Source organism: Sciurus vulgaris (assembly GCF_902686455.1).
Source record: "Sciurus vulgaris genome assembly, chromosome: 10".
NCBI classification, from domain to species: Eukaryota; Metazoa; Chordata; class Mammalia; order Rodentia; family Sciuridae; genus Sciurus; species Sciurus vulgaris.
In genome coordinates this window covers 137,380,350-137,396,562 of record NC_136470.1, presented here as the reverse complement: position 1 = coordinate 137,396,562, position 16,213 = coordinate 137,380,350, and the positions used below count along the sequence as shown (strand labels likewise).

Below are 16,213 nucleotides of genomic sequence, written 5' to 3'. Positions count from 1 at the left end.
TGAAACTTGGGACCTCCAGACTCTGTTCTATGTGGCCATAAAGTGCATTCTTTCGACTAAATGAACACTATTTTGTCAAAATGCTTCTTGTGGTTTTGAAATTCTTATTTCATGCTAGAAATGCTTTATTCATTATTCCAGAACCTCACAGACTGGAAGCTAGTCCCAGAGGGACCTTTCCTCTCCTCCAGAAATGAATTACCTTTCGTTGCACAGCATCTGAAGTGTGAAATTGGACATTTGAGTCCCTCCTCCATCAGTTAGTCATTGTGTAACATTGAGAAGATGGTTACCCAGCCCTGAGTCTTGTTTCTTCCTCTATAAAACAGGAATTATGATATCTGCCCTTCCTACCTTGTAAGGTGGTCATGAGGCTCAAATGAAATAGCATACTTGTTATTTTCAAATATTTCTTCAAAGTTCAGCATAACAATATAAAACTCCTTCCTCCTCTGTACAAGGTCTTCCTTATTTTTTCAAAGGCAATCTTCTTGAAAGGGTTGGTTCTGGGCATCATGTTAACTTTCAGTCTTAAACACGAGGCATCCTGTCTCCAGCCCAGCCATTTCCCTAGCAGTGCACTCACCACCATCATCGATAATTTTGTTTTGGCCAGCACCCCTGGACACTTTCCTGTCCTTCCCTCATTTGATCTGATTCTTGTCTCCTTCTTCCTGAGATTTTCTCTGCGTGAGGCCACAGTGAGCTTCCTGAAATGAATTCTGATCACATCTTGCCAGGCATGAAACCTCACAATAACTGCTTATTTGCCTACATGATAAAATGCAAGTTCCTTGGGAAGGAAAGTCCAGCCCCCCATCCTCTGGCCCCTGCCTACTTCTTCATCAGCATCTCCAAATACTGCTCTTTTTGTAACATATACCTTGGTGGTACAAAAATGATTCCTGTTTCCAGAAAGTTCCATGCTTTCCCACATGCTGCCCCAAAGGCATCCTAGTACAATCTGAGTCTTTCAAGACTCAGTTCAAAATTTTACCTCTCTGGAGACCTTTCCTGAGCTCAGCTCCCACCCTCTTCCTTCCACGCGGAAGTCGACATCGCTATCCAGTGCTCCTACATTTTTTGAATCTATCTCAGTTAGCACCACCTCGCACTGCTCTCTAGTCGCAGCCTATAGTTATTTAAATATTCATCTCCTTTACCAGAGAGTGAGCCCGGTGGGTACACGCAACAATTCCCTTTCTTTATGTATGTCTCATTTCTGCTACAAAGTCGGTTATTATGGAACACTTGTTGAATAAACAAGTGAGAGCTACGTGATATTATTATTTGTAGTACATTCTTATTCCTTTCCTGTATTTCAAAAGCCTCTTAAAAATTTTTGGTTGTTATATTTGGTTTCCAAGGATAGAAAAGACCTTGTTAGTGCCCTAATCTACTCAGAAGAGACTCTGCTGAGTTGTGGGTTTGGTTTCCTTGGAAGTCACAGAACTCCAAAAGAAAGTGGCTTCCTCTGAGCTCCCCCTCAGGTGTTCCTGGCAGCCCCTGAGATGGGCACCCACTTACCTGCCACTCTCCACCTTGGCGTTTTCTAGCTGTTGGGAAAGGAGGCTGGCAATGGTGGCGAAGCTGTTGCTCATGCGGAAGATGTCTCTGCTCTGAGGGCCCAGGATGCTGGAGAAGGCCTCCGTGATGCTCCTGATCTCCAGCAGGAGGACGTGGTGGAAGGAATGCTCCGTACTGGTCAGCTGGCTCACCAGGTACGGCAGGCAGCTCCTGGCTCTCTCCTGCCAAAGCAATGAGGAGGGAAGCTTATAATTTTAAAAAGAAAATCAGAATCTCATGGGCAGCAGCTGACAATTCCATAGAAAGCTAAATAAATTCCATTCACAGTTCCTCTGAATCAGTTTCTTAGAGATTTTACATTTTTTCCCCTGATTTCCAGGAAAAATTCTTTTTTTAAAAAATAAAACTTTTCCCCAGTTGTTCTTTTCTCAAAAAATATGCACATATTCTTATTAGCCTCCCTCACCAGGTCAAAACCTCTCAACCCTATTGATGATCTGACCCCCACCCCACCTACCCTTCCGAGCTCTGACTGGTCATCCACCTGCATCGTGGAGGCACTGCCCATGGTCTCAAGGTGAGCCTTGACCCGGGCCCTCTCATCTGCCCACATGTCAGGGGTCGGCCGCATGCCACTGGGGGGCAAGGTCTGCTCCTTCCCACACGTGTTCTCATGCATCGGTTTATATAAGCCTCTTTCAGCCTCCTAGAGTTCTGAGATGCTTGATCGGATGAGTGACTCCTACAAGTCACTGAAATAAGTGCCTTCCAAGAAATAAAGGCGATTTTGATAACGCAGACATTCGTGAAAGCAAGGCAAACAAAAACACGGATTGGGAGTCACATCTCCACCTGCTTAAGCTCATCAGCCAATGCAATCTGATCCCACATGACGAGGAATTAGCCAAAATAATTCAAAATTATCAAAAAGATTATTTGAAATGTAGACTTGGGCTTAACAGAGATAATGATATGACATTAGTAAGTAATGTCACATTACAGTTAGATGGGAATGAGCGCCTGGTCTATTAAGAACTGTTAGGAACCGTGTGAGCTCTCACAGTGGTCAGGCTGCAGGGCGACCTTTCACTGCTCCTGGGACTGATAGATTCTTGCAAGACATTTTTTGCATTCCACGTGAAGTCATGCTGTGTAATGCATCCTGGGGACGTTTTCTATTTCCCATCTAACTGTAGAAGTGGGATATGGGGGTCTTGATCATGTGTCCAGCCCATTCTAGAAGTTAAGGAAACAGCACTGAAGAATAAGGACAAGAAGTCCACTGTCAGAATGAAGGTGACAGACAAAGAGCCAAACACGGAGGTGAAATGCATAGTGTGCGGATGGAGAAATGTGCCTCAAAGAAAAACCAAGCTGGAGGGGACACGTGGGGAGTTAGTGTTAACCAGTGTCATCAGGCACACCTAGAGCAGTGACATCGAGCCCGGCAAGGTTTGAGGATTGAAGCCCAACATTTTCTGTAAGTTTGCAAAACAATCTCAATAAACACCATTCTGCTCAAACCAAGAGGTAGGAGGATGCAGAGACTGGGACACAGGAGGAGTGACATTTTATTTGCTCTTTGTCCTGAAAACGTAATTTCACATTTTGGGTAACTTCTTCAGCTTTGGAATCAGACTCTTCTTTAGTATTTTTAACAGCCATTCCATGAGCCTTTGGAAAAATGTCCCTTCAATTTCAGTGAGAGTCTTTCTCACTATAAAATCAGTGGGCCCTCCTCAAGGTGAGGGCGGCTGCATATTTGCTGAAATAAACATAATTCTGAATGATCCTCTGGCAGCCCAACTGAGCTGAAGGGGAAATTAATCACACTGCAGGAACTGGAGAAATTATAACTGCTCCGAAACAAGCAGATGTAGGTGAGCCAACCTCACGTTGTCTCTTCTGAAAGCTTGGAGCACAGCCACGTCACTCACAGGGGCAACGGATGTGGTCTTGGATTAGAAAGTGTGACCTCAGGTCAGGAAGGGGCTTGGGAGATTCTGATTCCTTTCTCACCCCAAGGCTGTGGTGTCTGGGGCCAGAGGCTGCATCTTCTGCCTTCAGTTGTCACCGGTGGGCAGGGTGAGCCGCACCTCATGTCTTCCCAGTGGCCAGACCCTCTCCCTGCTGACGTCATTCTTTACTATTAAATAGTAAGACCCACAGAGAGCAGTTCCTCCCAGGGCCGAGCTCCGTCTCCAGGCTTTTGAGGTACCCGTTCCTGAGTCCTGCTCTGAGGCACCAAGATCACTGCCATTTTACCTGCAAGAATCAGGCTCAGATAGAAGGTTCACTTGCAGGTCTCTGTCTGTCGCTGAAGCTGTACCCTGGCTAGACTGCCACCTGCCCTTCTCACAAACCCAAGTCCACCAGGCACAAATCTGTGCACTCCTGCATGCTGTCTCCTTCATCACCCCGTTCTGCAGTCCTTTTTATTTCATTGTATGAGGTTTACTTACACAAGCATCGTAAACACTCTGGAAACACAAAATAGGTCAGCAGTTTTTAAGCCTTTTGGTTTCAAGACCCATTTACCTTCTTGAAACTTCTCAAAGGCTCCAAAAGAGTTATCTGGGTTACTTGAAATTACAATTGAAAAATTAAAGGAATTATCAGACAAGAAACTTGGTACATGTTAAACACAGGACATATTTTCATGAAAAATAACATTTTCCAAAAATGAAATATTAGAGCAGCGATATTCCTACCTGTGCTGAGGCTCCCTGGTCTCACCCACCATTGCTTTGCTGTCAGTCAAAGGTCAACACAGCAGAGCAGAAACAGCGTTACTGTGACAAGAGCTTTGACTTCATGGATCCCCTGAAGGGCCTAACGGGGGACCCTTAGGGCAATACTGAGGATCGGGCACCCGAGTCGGGGTGGGAAACTTTTTCTGTAACGGAACTGATAGCGAACATTTTCAACTAAGTGGGCCGTGTGGTCTGTCACGGGAAAACAGCTACAGACAACAAGACAATGAAGGAGCAAGGCTGGATTGGGCCTGCAGGCGGTGAGCAGCTGACCCCTGGACTCCATTGCACTGGTCCTAATAGTGACTGACCGGTGCCGTCATCTTGAGTTTTCCACGGTACTGTGGCTCCCATCACGCAGAGCTCCTCGGTTGTCTTGATCGGGTGGCAGAACACAGTCAGAAGACGGCCCGAGATGGAAACGTGGGGCCTGGTTACAGTAATCAGTCTCCATGCACAGTGTGCAGGGATTTGACCTCTGCTTCCCACCCAATCCTGCAACCTTGAAGGATGGGCATCCAGCCCAAGTTAATGATTCCGGAGGAGGCACCTTGACAAACGTAGCGGTACAGCCAGCGTGTGGCACAGTCAATTCAGCATCAAGATCCGACTCCAGAGTCCGTTTCCCTTTCTGGGGCTGAGCTGACCCTGGAGCCTCCTGTCTTTCCTGCCTTTGGTGGTATCCCCACTGATCACCGCCTTCTTCCCAAGACGGAGCCTGGGGTTCCTGCCCTGCCCCACCTCCTGTGGGTGGCTCTCAGCCCTGGCTGCACTTGGAATCACCTGGGAGGCCATAAAACTGTGACCCCTTTCCCCATCCCATTTAAGTGCACCGAAGCAGGTGGGGGTCCAGGCACAGGAACTTCCGAATCTCAGATAAATCTCACTGCACAAGGGTTGAAAACCACTGATCTATGTAGCATCCTAAAGCTCTGAAAATTGGAGAATTTTTCATTTTAGGAAATGTGGATTTGGCCTTATAATTCTCCTCTGTCTTCAATCAATTTGCAAAAGAGTAATAAAAATCAATATGTTTGGTTGCCTGAATAAAAATATCTTATTTGATGAGTGTCTGCTGTTTTTTTCGTCTAAACGTTTTCTTCCTTCACCGCTCACCTCTTTGAAGTCCCCTCTGACACAGAGAGAGGCACGAGTGGGCGGTGAGCAGTGGAGAGCCAACGCGCCTCGGCAGTGGGGCTCTGCAGGCCACCAGTCTCTGCCCGGGACTTCCAGAGGCCGGGTGCTGGCTTCCTTGAGGACACCTTTCCAGGGGCCTCCCTCTCCAATGATGCCGGCTCACTCGCTCAGGACCCAGAGCTGGGAGGGCGGTACCGGCCCCTCCTCTCACCCGGGCTCTTTGGTTTTGAGAGACAAACTCTTTAGCCTAGCTGAGATCTTCCTGGCTTTAGTGTTGAAAGTCCCTTGTCATGGGAACCTATCCATGGTTTGGATGTTGAATGTCCCCAAAGATCTAGTGTTAAGGGCTTGGTCATCAAGGGTGGGACTACTAGGAGGTGGGGCCTGGGGTCATTGGGAGTGTGTCCTCACAGGTGGTCATGGGCTTCATCCCCTGAGTCTCTCTCTTGGCCTCCTGGCTCACTACATAAATGAGTTTGCTTTGCTGTACTCCATGGCCACGATGTGCTGGCTCTCCACAGGTCCAAGGCAATGCAGCCAATCAATCATGGACAAACTGTGAGCCAAAATAAGCTGCAAGCCTCTTTATAAGCTAATTATCTTAGGCATTTTATCATAGCAGTGGAAAACTGACTAACGTATGCAACAATCAAGGGGTGGGCAAGTTGTGACTGTGGGGTGGGAGTAAATTACTTCGGCTCAGGGAAATCTGCTCAACAGACTCATTGCAGGTGAAGTGAGGAAACATCACTTTATATAACTCTCTCCATATACAGTCATGGAATACATACACACACACACACACACACACACACACACTTATCTCATATATGTGTGTAACACACACGCAGCTATTTCTCACTGTCACCTCAAACACTGAAGGAGGGGACAGTGCAGTGCTGCTTCTCAGGGAAGCACGGGGTGAGGATCTGTGAGCCTCTGGTCCTAGCCTTATGCTTCTGTGTATGGGCTGCTTGTTCGATGCATGCTGCGGGTTAAACTGAACTCCCTGCAGTGCATCTCACCCTTGATGACCAAGCCCTTAACACCTAGATCTTTGGGGACACTCAACATCCAAAACATGGTGATGGGTTCCCATGACAAGGGACTTTCAACACTAAAGCTCATCTAACAGGGACGTTCCCCAGAGGCCCACGGAGACCCTCTTGCCATCAGGAACGCTAAGAGCTCTTCAGAAGTACGCTTGGGTGGCCCTTTAAACAGCAAAGTCACACAGATGAGAGAGTGGCACCAAGGTCACAGAAAGAGTTGACTTTCTACAGCACCGGAGGGACAACAGGCAGAACTCCACCTTGTCTGTCTCTAGTTGGGAAAATCCGTGCCCACTCTGTGCCTATCTGTGAGGGACCACGGAAACATCATGGTGTTGACTCCAGGTTACAGACACTTCAGTGAGCAGGTGACTTTGCACATATGAAATCGCCGAGGTAGGTAGGTGATAGATAGATAGATAGATAGATAGATAGATAGATAGATAGATAGATAGATAGATAGATAGATTGTAGATCACAAATAGATATAAATGAATAGGTGGGGAGGCAGACCAATTGATGGATGGATCTTTGTGGTTCTCTTATAAAAGGAAAAACACATTCCATTTGTTAGGATGCGACTTTCTATGAAACCATTGAAACAATCCCAGAGAAATGCAAGTTCAGCCTAATTTATCAGCTTAATTCAGAGCAGGTAAAATTTTGAGTTTGTCTCCTACATGTCTTCCGGTTCTTCTCTCCTACTTCTCACTGTGGGCTGATTTCCTTATTGCCTTTACCCTCATTGGACTTATCTTTCATTGGTAAACTATAATATATTCAAATCTACAAGACCTTTAGCTGTTTTCTACCCACATCTTAGTTCTTCTCCACATTACAGATTGTATGTATGTTGGGACTAACGACACGTTAACTAACTCAGGCTGACTCCTTACTCCCTGGCGAGTGAGCAAGATCAAGGCCTCAAAGGCGGTTTCAAAGGTTAATGATGATAAACCGGACCACCGTCAGGGATGGTTAACAACAGTTCTGCAAACGTGATCAGCTTGTGCTTGCCATGTAGTCCTATGGGACTCTCACCTGCGTGAACCGCCCCCCAATGCCTTGCTGACCTTTAAGCTGATTGGTTCCCGCCTAGCTCCCACCGTACATAAAAGCTGTGTGACTTCCTCAATAAACGAGATTCCTGCTGTGCCTCGTGTGCTGACAGACCTCCCGGCTCTGGTGTGTTTCCTTTGCCGCCGTCACTCACCATCCTGCTCGGCCCCATATTCTCCTCAGGCGGGCTCTGAGGAGGTACATCAGACCTTGTTGCCCGACAGGGAGCAAAAGTATGTGATGTGACCCAACTCAGGTGTATAGTTTGGAGACTGGGGACAGACACTTGCTTTCACTCTGTACAGCACAATAAAAACTCTGTGAATGGAGTTAACATATTGAAATATTTTAATTTTTCTTTCTTGATTCTCCCAATAAAGCCCAATAAAGAGATACCTGAATAATATCATTTTGAAAAGAAAGGATCCCTTTGATCTGAGACAGTACATTACAGAACTGCTAGAGTATGAATGTGGTTTGTCCCACAAAGGTTCATGTGCCAGAATTGTGGTCTCCAAAGAGATTGTACTGAGAGGTGAAGGAGCCCAGTGGGAAGTGATTAGGTCACAGGGCCCAACCTTCAGAAGGGATTAGTGCCTGGCTCAAGAGTGGGTTAAGTCTTGGAAGACTGGATTGGTTGCAGTAAGACTGAGCTGCCAAAAAGCAAGGCCACCCCACAAATTTGGCCTCCTTCATACTCATTTCTATCAATGCATGATGCCGTCTGCCATGTTGGCCCAGAACAAGGCCCTTGTCAGATGAAGCTGCTCCATCTTGAACTTTCTTGCCTCCACATATGTGAGCTAAATAAACCAGTGTCAGGTGTTTTGTTATAGTCACACAAAATGGACAAAGAAACCATCCCTGAATGAGAAGCATAATCATGAGAAAGTGAAAGGAGAAATTTATCTGCTTATCTTTTTTAATGGATCCTGATGTTGTTGGACAAAACAAGAGTGCTAACTGGAGATGTTGAAATCTGCTTTCAGATCTGCTTGGAGCTGGCTGTGTCTTGGTTGTTATCCGTGACCAATCCCTAAAGATGCCCCTAAGTTCCTTTTGTTCCATTATATGCACTAACAGCTCAACTTCCATTAGGAGAAGATAATTTTCAGCAGGGCAGGCCTTTGGCTGCTGGCAGGTTTTGCCCCCCTACCCCTCCTTGTGCACCCCTGTAATGGTTGATTTCATGTGTCATCCTCATTGAGCTAAGGGTTGCCCAGGTTGCAGGTATAGCCTGATTTCTGGGTGCGGCTGGGAGGGTGCTTCTGGAAGAGGTTAGCATTTGAATCAGCAATGGAATAAGGAGAATCCCCATCATGCCATCTGTTGGGGCCACCTGAATAGAACAAAAGGACAGGAGAATGGAGAATTCTCTCTCCTTCTTTTTGAGCTGAGTTGTTCTTCTCTTACTCTTGATACTGAAGGTTTTAGTTTTGGGACCTTTGGACTCTCAGACTTAACCCCAGCAGCCCTCTGCTCTGCTCTCTGGCTCTCAGGCCTTTGAACTAGGACTGAACCACACCACTGGCTCTTTTGGTTGACCAGTTGGCAGACAGCATATTGTGGGACTTCTCAGCCTCGACCATTGCGGGCGTCTCCTGCCATAGTAAATCTCCGCCTAAACAGCTCTATCTGCTATCTCTGTCCCATTGTTCTGTTTCTCTAGAGAGCCCTAACAGAGCTCCTGCATACTTGTGCAAACTACTTCAAATGCCACCTCTTTGGTGAAGTTCTCCCTGACTCTTCTAGCCAAAGTTGGCTGCCCCATGCCTGTGCCCCTCAGCCTCTGACCCTGCCCTCCCCGGACGTGCCCACCTGCCTTTTATGTGCCAGGTGAGCTTCATTTCCTACTGTGTCTTGCAAAGTCTGCACCGTACCAGGCTCATGTTTGGACCCTCAGTGCCAGTACATGTCCCGGCAGGGGGCAATATTTATTGTTTGGAAAATCACCCCCTACCACTCCTGCACACAGGAGCTGAGGGTGGGAAAGCCCCATGTCCTTCAGAAAAATAGGGCTTTTCACTTCCTTATTTCCTTTTGAGGGTGGCTGCACCAGTGGATTTTATTTTATTTTAATTTTTGGCAGGACCAGCTTTGCGGTGAGGCCATCTTGAGATATTCTTTATTGGTTGTATAATTTTCAGCCTCTTCTTTAACCACTTTGGACCTCGGTCTCTTAATCTGTAAATTGGAGCTAGCAGTTCGGTGGCAGATACTTTGGATAACTGTTTGCAGTCGTATTCCTCCCATCGCACCGTCCTTGCCAGTAGAACCCCATCCTGCTGTAAAGTGAAAATCACGGCTGTTCGACTCCTTAAGTAGGGGGTGAGTTTATGATTGATCCTGGACAACTGGACCTGAGGGGAGCTTTCTGTGGTGGGAGATTGTTGGAAAATGCCTCCCCCCAAACAAAAGGAGACGGGACGGGCCTCTTTTCTTCAGATAGACTAGCTGCATCTGCAAATCCGGCCTGGATTTGGGGTGGCCATTGTGCAGGCGTGAGGGGCAATGTCAGGGAGCCAAGTCAGAAAACCTGAGATGGCGGAGAGGTCGGGGAGAGAGCCTGTCACCAAGGGTCCTTCATGACATGAGGCGCTTCCAGCAAACCTCGGACCCACCCTGTCTTCCAGGCCTGTCAGGATGGGAGGTGATAATGCTCCTCCTGTTGAAGTCAGCCTTGGTTGGTTGTGCTGTTACCAGACTCCATCATGTGAGGAATAAGGTAATAATGCCTATAAAGGACCTGGCACGGAGCTGTTGGTGTAAAAGTGGTGGCAAAAGAGCCGGGCATGGAGGTGCATGCCTGTAATCCCAGTAGTTCAGGAGGCTGAAGCAGGAGGATCCTGAGTTCACAGCCAGCCTCAGCAACTTAACAAGACTCTGTCTCTAAATAAAATACAAAATAGGACTGGGGATGCGGCTCAATGGTCAAGTGCCCCTGAGTTCAATCCCCAATACCTCTCCCCTGCAAATGCTAGCAATCGAAAGGGGAAGTACTGGGGAACAAAGCCCAGCAAGATAGGTTATGCACAAGCACAAACATGTCAGAGGGAGCCCCGTATTATGCCTGATCACAATGCACTAATAAAAACACATCTAAAAATGGTAGCAATCAATTGTATTATAAGTATTATTTTATAGGATCTGATGATCCCAGAAATATCCATGAAGAAAAAAAATGAAGTTATTTGATAAAGGCTGGGTGTTTTATTATAATGCCAGGCACGCTATTTGGCACATAGTAAATACATTGTAAACCTTCAGTGGGTTTTTTGACATTAGAACATGTATGTTACATATGAAGGAATATGTAAAAATGTCTGTAAGCATGGAAACATGAAATTCTCAGCAGCATGGAAGGCATCAGTGAGCACCTCCTTCCCCACTTCCCTTCCCCAGAGAGCTCCCTGCAGTGAAACCAACATTGAGTTTTAAAAGCCATGTTTAACTAGTGGGCCTCACTCTGGAAGAGGTAAAAGTCTACCTACCAAAGGTGTGTGGTTCTTGGTCCTACTATATGCCACAGGTTTTGGGTACCTCTTGTTCTATTTGTCCAGAGTATGAGATGTTAACCTTTAAAATGATATTTCAGATACTGTCATCGACTGTGGGGTTAGAGTCACTTTCCTTAGAAAATGCAGAACCACAAAGTCACTAAACACCCCTACCCCTGCTGTTCTGCTGCCTGAGTCTGGGGTCAGGTGGCTCCACCCCAGCCATGCCCAGGCCTCCCTGAACTGCACCCACACTGGACACCGCAGCTCCCCCTCAGACATCCTCCTGCAGCAGTGGCTTAAATGGTCCCATTGCCTAACATCTGCCCTGGTTTTGAGGGGCTTTCTTTATCTGCGAAGTAGAATTGGATGCAAAGAACAGTGTCAACTGCTCAGGGGCCTGGGAAAGATTTTCTTTGAGTAAATACCAGCCTGTACAGTTCAGGGAACTCACAGCTGTGGTGTGGTCACTCACGACGGGGCTCAGACGCTCTTCCCTGAGTTGAATCTGGCACTGTGGTGACCAGTCACAGACCCTGGACAGGCGACTTCACCCTCCATGCCTCAGTTGACAAAGCAGTGTCTGAGAACTCAGTGGGACAGAGCATGAAGCACTGGGGACAATGCCTGGCACAGTGATGTGCTAGATAAATGCCAGTGATCATGACTGAACTCGAAAGTCCTATGTGGAAATATGTGAGCTATCAGGAAAACGGAAACCGCCGTCTCAGAGCCCTGTGGTCCCTCAGTTTTTCTGAATTCTCTCACTTTGTGACTTGGCAATCCTAGTAATGCCCCAATCCCACACCCTGGGGACCAGTGTCTTAGTAACCCAAAAAAGCTGTCCTAGAAGGGAAAAATCTCAGCGATTTACCAAGAAAAACCAGTTTCCCATGTTACTTCATTCAATCGAAACAAATACAAGCTTGTTTTCTTGGTGATCTGAACTCAGTTTTGGATCATTAATTATAGATACCCAATCATTAATTGATTTTTTTTTTCCTTTTTGCAATTATTTCCTAGTCTTTTTCTGCTTTGGAAGTAAAAATTATTCTGTTAGGACAATTTTAATTCTGCAAAAAGTTGCTGTTATTAGAGCAACTTTTTGGCAAGCCAAAGTAGCTTTGCAAGGGCAAAGCTATTCAGTAACTTGTAAATTCCAAGATAATTCTACAACTAACAAATTGCATTTTTTACATATTATGATCCCTAGACAGGGATATGCTCCTCTCAACCTAAATATTAGCATGAAATATATATAAAATGTTTGCAAAGAAAGTAGACATCAAATGTTAGTTTCTTGCTCAAAAGCTAAGAAAATATGTTTTTAAACAGAGTCCCAAAACATCAACTGCCTACAATCCTTTTTTTGTGGAACAAAGTAGAGAATAAACCAACAGGCGCCTGGCTAATATCTCTCTTAGGTAGATAATCCTTAAATTGGGAGTTGATTATTAAGATGTCACAATAGCTTACTTCCCTTATCCCTTGGTCCATATGTCCTTTTGGGGTAATGAACACATTTTTCTACCCACTGATAATATAAACTGCATTAGAACTGCAACACATTTACATATACTGCATGGCCACGTAGGGAAATGGAGAAGAAGATACCTCCACCCTTCATTATTTGTGACTCTGTTTGCATGCCTGGGAACGGTCTCCACGGGCATTTGGAGAGCCATAAATCATGCCAGTGAAAATTGCTGTCTGGGCAAAACAATTTTTAAAAATAAATCCAGCAATAAAAGTAAGAAACAGCTGATGGAAACAGATGTATCCTTTGTTTTGCATGAACCTCAAATTTTGTAACATGGCAAAAATTAAACATGAATTGGACTCTGTTCAGCCCTAAGCATTTGGCATGGATAAAGTGAGCGTCCCTGGTGTGGGAAGTACAGGGTGGGGTGGGGGCTGAGCAGTTGGGGCTCAGACTTATTTAATGGGGAATTTACTAAATCTTTCTTTAAAGATGTCTGAAGGAAATTGACTTAAGAGATAAATAGGAAACCAGAGCATGGAAGCTGGTTAACTTTATGCCCATGCTACCTGCAACAATAACGAAATCAAGTACATCGTGTCTTCCCTTGGATTGATTTTTTTAAAGGGCAAAATTCTGGACTTGGTCTGACGTCAAATAAATTTTTCTAGCCCCCTTTGTGTACAATGAATCAAAATGCAATCTGTAAAAATAAAAAAATAATTAAAAAATTACTTTTCCCCAAAGAGTATTCAGTGTGACCAGCTGATGTTTCAAAACCCAAATCTCTCTATTTGTGCTGAATTTACTTTCCAGCATCTTTTCATTACATTACACAATACTTACACATCTTAAAGCCCCCAGAAGTCCATCTAATTTGAGCTTTGAAATGGTGTTGCTTTGTGGATTCAGAAAAGATTTAGAGGTTCTATAGTTCAGATTTACTCTCTAAAAACCAGGAGCTTGGGAACATAGCCTCTTAAAGGTAAATCTTTTGTGTTGGCTCAAGGGACCCAGAATGAATCAAATTGAGCCAGGATTTCTTCTTCCAACATGCACAGTCCCTTCATGTAAATGACCTCTCACTGATTATCGCAAACAATGGCTTCACTATCTCTTCTGCATCAGTTAAAGAAATTTTTGAAAGACCACTGGAGACTTACCATTGAAAAACTTCTAGAGAACTCAGAGCAGCCATTCTTTAATTACCCAATATTTGTTTAGCAAACGTGTTGTGATGACTGAGTGAGAGTAAAGAGAACCACAGCCTTTCTGGGGCAATCACTGGAACTGTTTTAAGGAAAGATGTTGTTGTTGGTCCAAACAGAAAGAAAAGATGGAGAGGAGAAAGAAAGAGAAACGGAAGGCGGGGAGGGAGAGAGAGGAAGGAAGGAAGGAGAGACGGAAGAAAGGAAGGGAGGGAGGAAGGGAGGGAAGACAGTTGTATTTAAAACTTTTGCCAAGAAGAAATAAGTACGTGCTTTTTGTTCCATGGAAAAAGGAACTAAAATTGCTAAAATTTAACTCAGCTGAACTGTACATCAGCTACAATTGAACTTTCCACAATTTACTTATTACATGACATAATTTACTCATTACCTAATTAGATGTAAGGGACTTACTTATTTTCAGAAGAAACAGCCAGAAGGTTTAACTTGTGGTAGTTGAAATATAACTCCCAAACTATGAATTAGACAGAAATATTTGGGTATTATTTTATTACTCGCAGGGAAGAATGAAATGGAAAATGCTTTTTGAAAAGTATAAAACTAGTTCTTCACCCATGGATCCCTACAGCTCTCCCTGTCTTTCTTCCTGAATTTTCTCGTGGGTTGTTCTTTTTTAGGGGTGGTGTCTTGTAGCAACTCTGTTCCCTTGTGAGCTGCTTTAACTGCTTTCTGAAAGGAAGCTGGGATGGATGAGTGAGTGAGTGAAAGCAAACGGCAGCTGCCAGGAGGGGCTGTGGAGGTGGCCAGGGTGCCATGCTTTCCGAAGAAAACAATCACCCTCCCAAATCGCTTCTCGCCCATTGTGAGCTCACCTTTATGTGAATGTTGAAACACAGAGTTTAGGAACTTTAAATAGGGTTGGCTGTGGTCTTGCGTGCCCAGCCACCCGTCATGAACCCTGCAAAGGAGCCAGAGTTCATGTATCTTGCCTTTGAGGTCATCTGGCTTCCTGAGAGGAGGAAGGCAGATTATGCCTGGCAGGGAGATTTGTAACTTTGTAACCCTAGCCTCCAGTATGACGGTATGTACTAGTCCTGATGGTTGGGAGCTTATATAGTTTGAGGGTCTGTCTCTTTCCCAGGTCATGCTGAAATGTAGTTACCATCGTAACAGTATTAAAGCATGGGACCTTCAAGAGGTGATTTGGCTGTGAGGACTTAGCCCTGGTGCCTGGATTAGGGCCGTTCTCTGGGGAGTGGGTTCCTTTTGAAAGGATGGGTTGGACCCCATTTGTCTATCTCTTACCCTCTCTTGTCCTTCCGCTGTGGGATGATGCAGGTCCCTTGATCTTGGACTTCCTGGCCTTAGAACTGACAGACAATAATTTCTGATCATTACAAATCACCTGGTCTGCCATACTCCTGCTGTATAGTGCAAAACCGACGTAGGCAGAGGAAGCAGACGGGGCACTGGAGTGGGGTGCGGCCACTGCAGAGGCTGTGGCTCTGGGGAGCGTCTGCATGAGGAATGGGAAGCTGGATGAGGCAGGGACAACCTGTGGGAGAAGGTCTGCCCTCTGAAGCAGAAGGCAGAGGAAGGAAGGGCCACGGGAGTGTGAACAGAGTAGTCTGATCCGGGACTTGAAAATCAGCCACACTTAGAAAATAAAGATGTTGTCATGGAAACTCTGAGTGCTACTCAGCTCCAATTTATTAATCTTAAGTAACAACTGTGTCTTCATTGATTTTAGATTTACTTGCTTCTTAAAAGAAACCAGTGGATATCAAGATTTTTTTTTTTCATTACAATTTCTTACATGTTCCCTGCATGTATTCATGTACACAACACCAGTCTCCCCGGTCAACACCAGGAGCTATAATGTGGACATTGCAGGGTGACAGTCCCCTCCCTGCTGATAAGCCAACTGTAAGTACATCTTTTCCTGTGGGGCTGTAGCTCAGACAGACCCTGCAAACGAATACTAAGCTCTCAACTCAGTATAAAAAAATTAAGACTTAAATTTTAAGATAGAGAAGAAGCTGAAATGCAAAAGTCAGTCTGAAACAGCACAGTGCTGACCTTGCACCAAAGTCCACTGCTTTCAAGGGCTCTCTTCCTAGTTTTGAGAGTACAAGTTAGGAGAACCTTGTATCATAGACACCTCTCTGTGGGACCCCGCAGCCAGTTTTGGGATTGCTTCCAGATCCTCACAATAAACATTTAAATCTCCAAAATCAAAGCTTGAGCAGTAGGCATGTCTTGTACTATTCCCTCTGACATCTGTGTGAAACCGTGGATTAGGAGCACCCCCACAGAGTGGATGGAGGAGGGGTGCTAAGCACCCCCCCAGGAAGGAAGGCATCTTGGATTTGGCCCAGGGTGGGGCACTTCCAAGGGAATAGACAGCAAAGCCCTGCTCGACAGCACCGAGTGGATTCATTAAGCCCAGTGCTCCCTGCTGTAGCTTGCACACAGCAGGTGTGAGATAAATGCTCATAACCCTATAAATAAATAGAAGTTGATGTTTCCTGGGTTCCCA

The 16,213-nt window shown here is 45.5% G+C and overlaps 1 protein-coding gene across 2 annotated transcripts in view; it reads right to left on the bottom strand.

Annotated features, from left to right (window-relative positions):
- VEPH1 (ventricular zone expressed PH domain containing 1) overlaps positions 1–16,213 on the bottom strand; it is a 238,800-nt gene that overhangs the window by 129,198 nt on the left and 93,389 nt on the right. For both annotated transcript variants that reach the window (XM_079100391.1, XM_079100395.1), the window contains one exon: positions 1,528–1,748. In XM_079100391.1, coding sequence (XP_078956517.1) covers positions 1,528–1,748 — 221 coding nt within the window. The remainder of the gene's footprint in view (positions 1–1,527; positions 1,749–16,213) is intronic.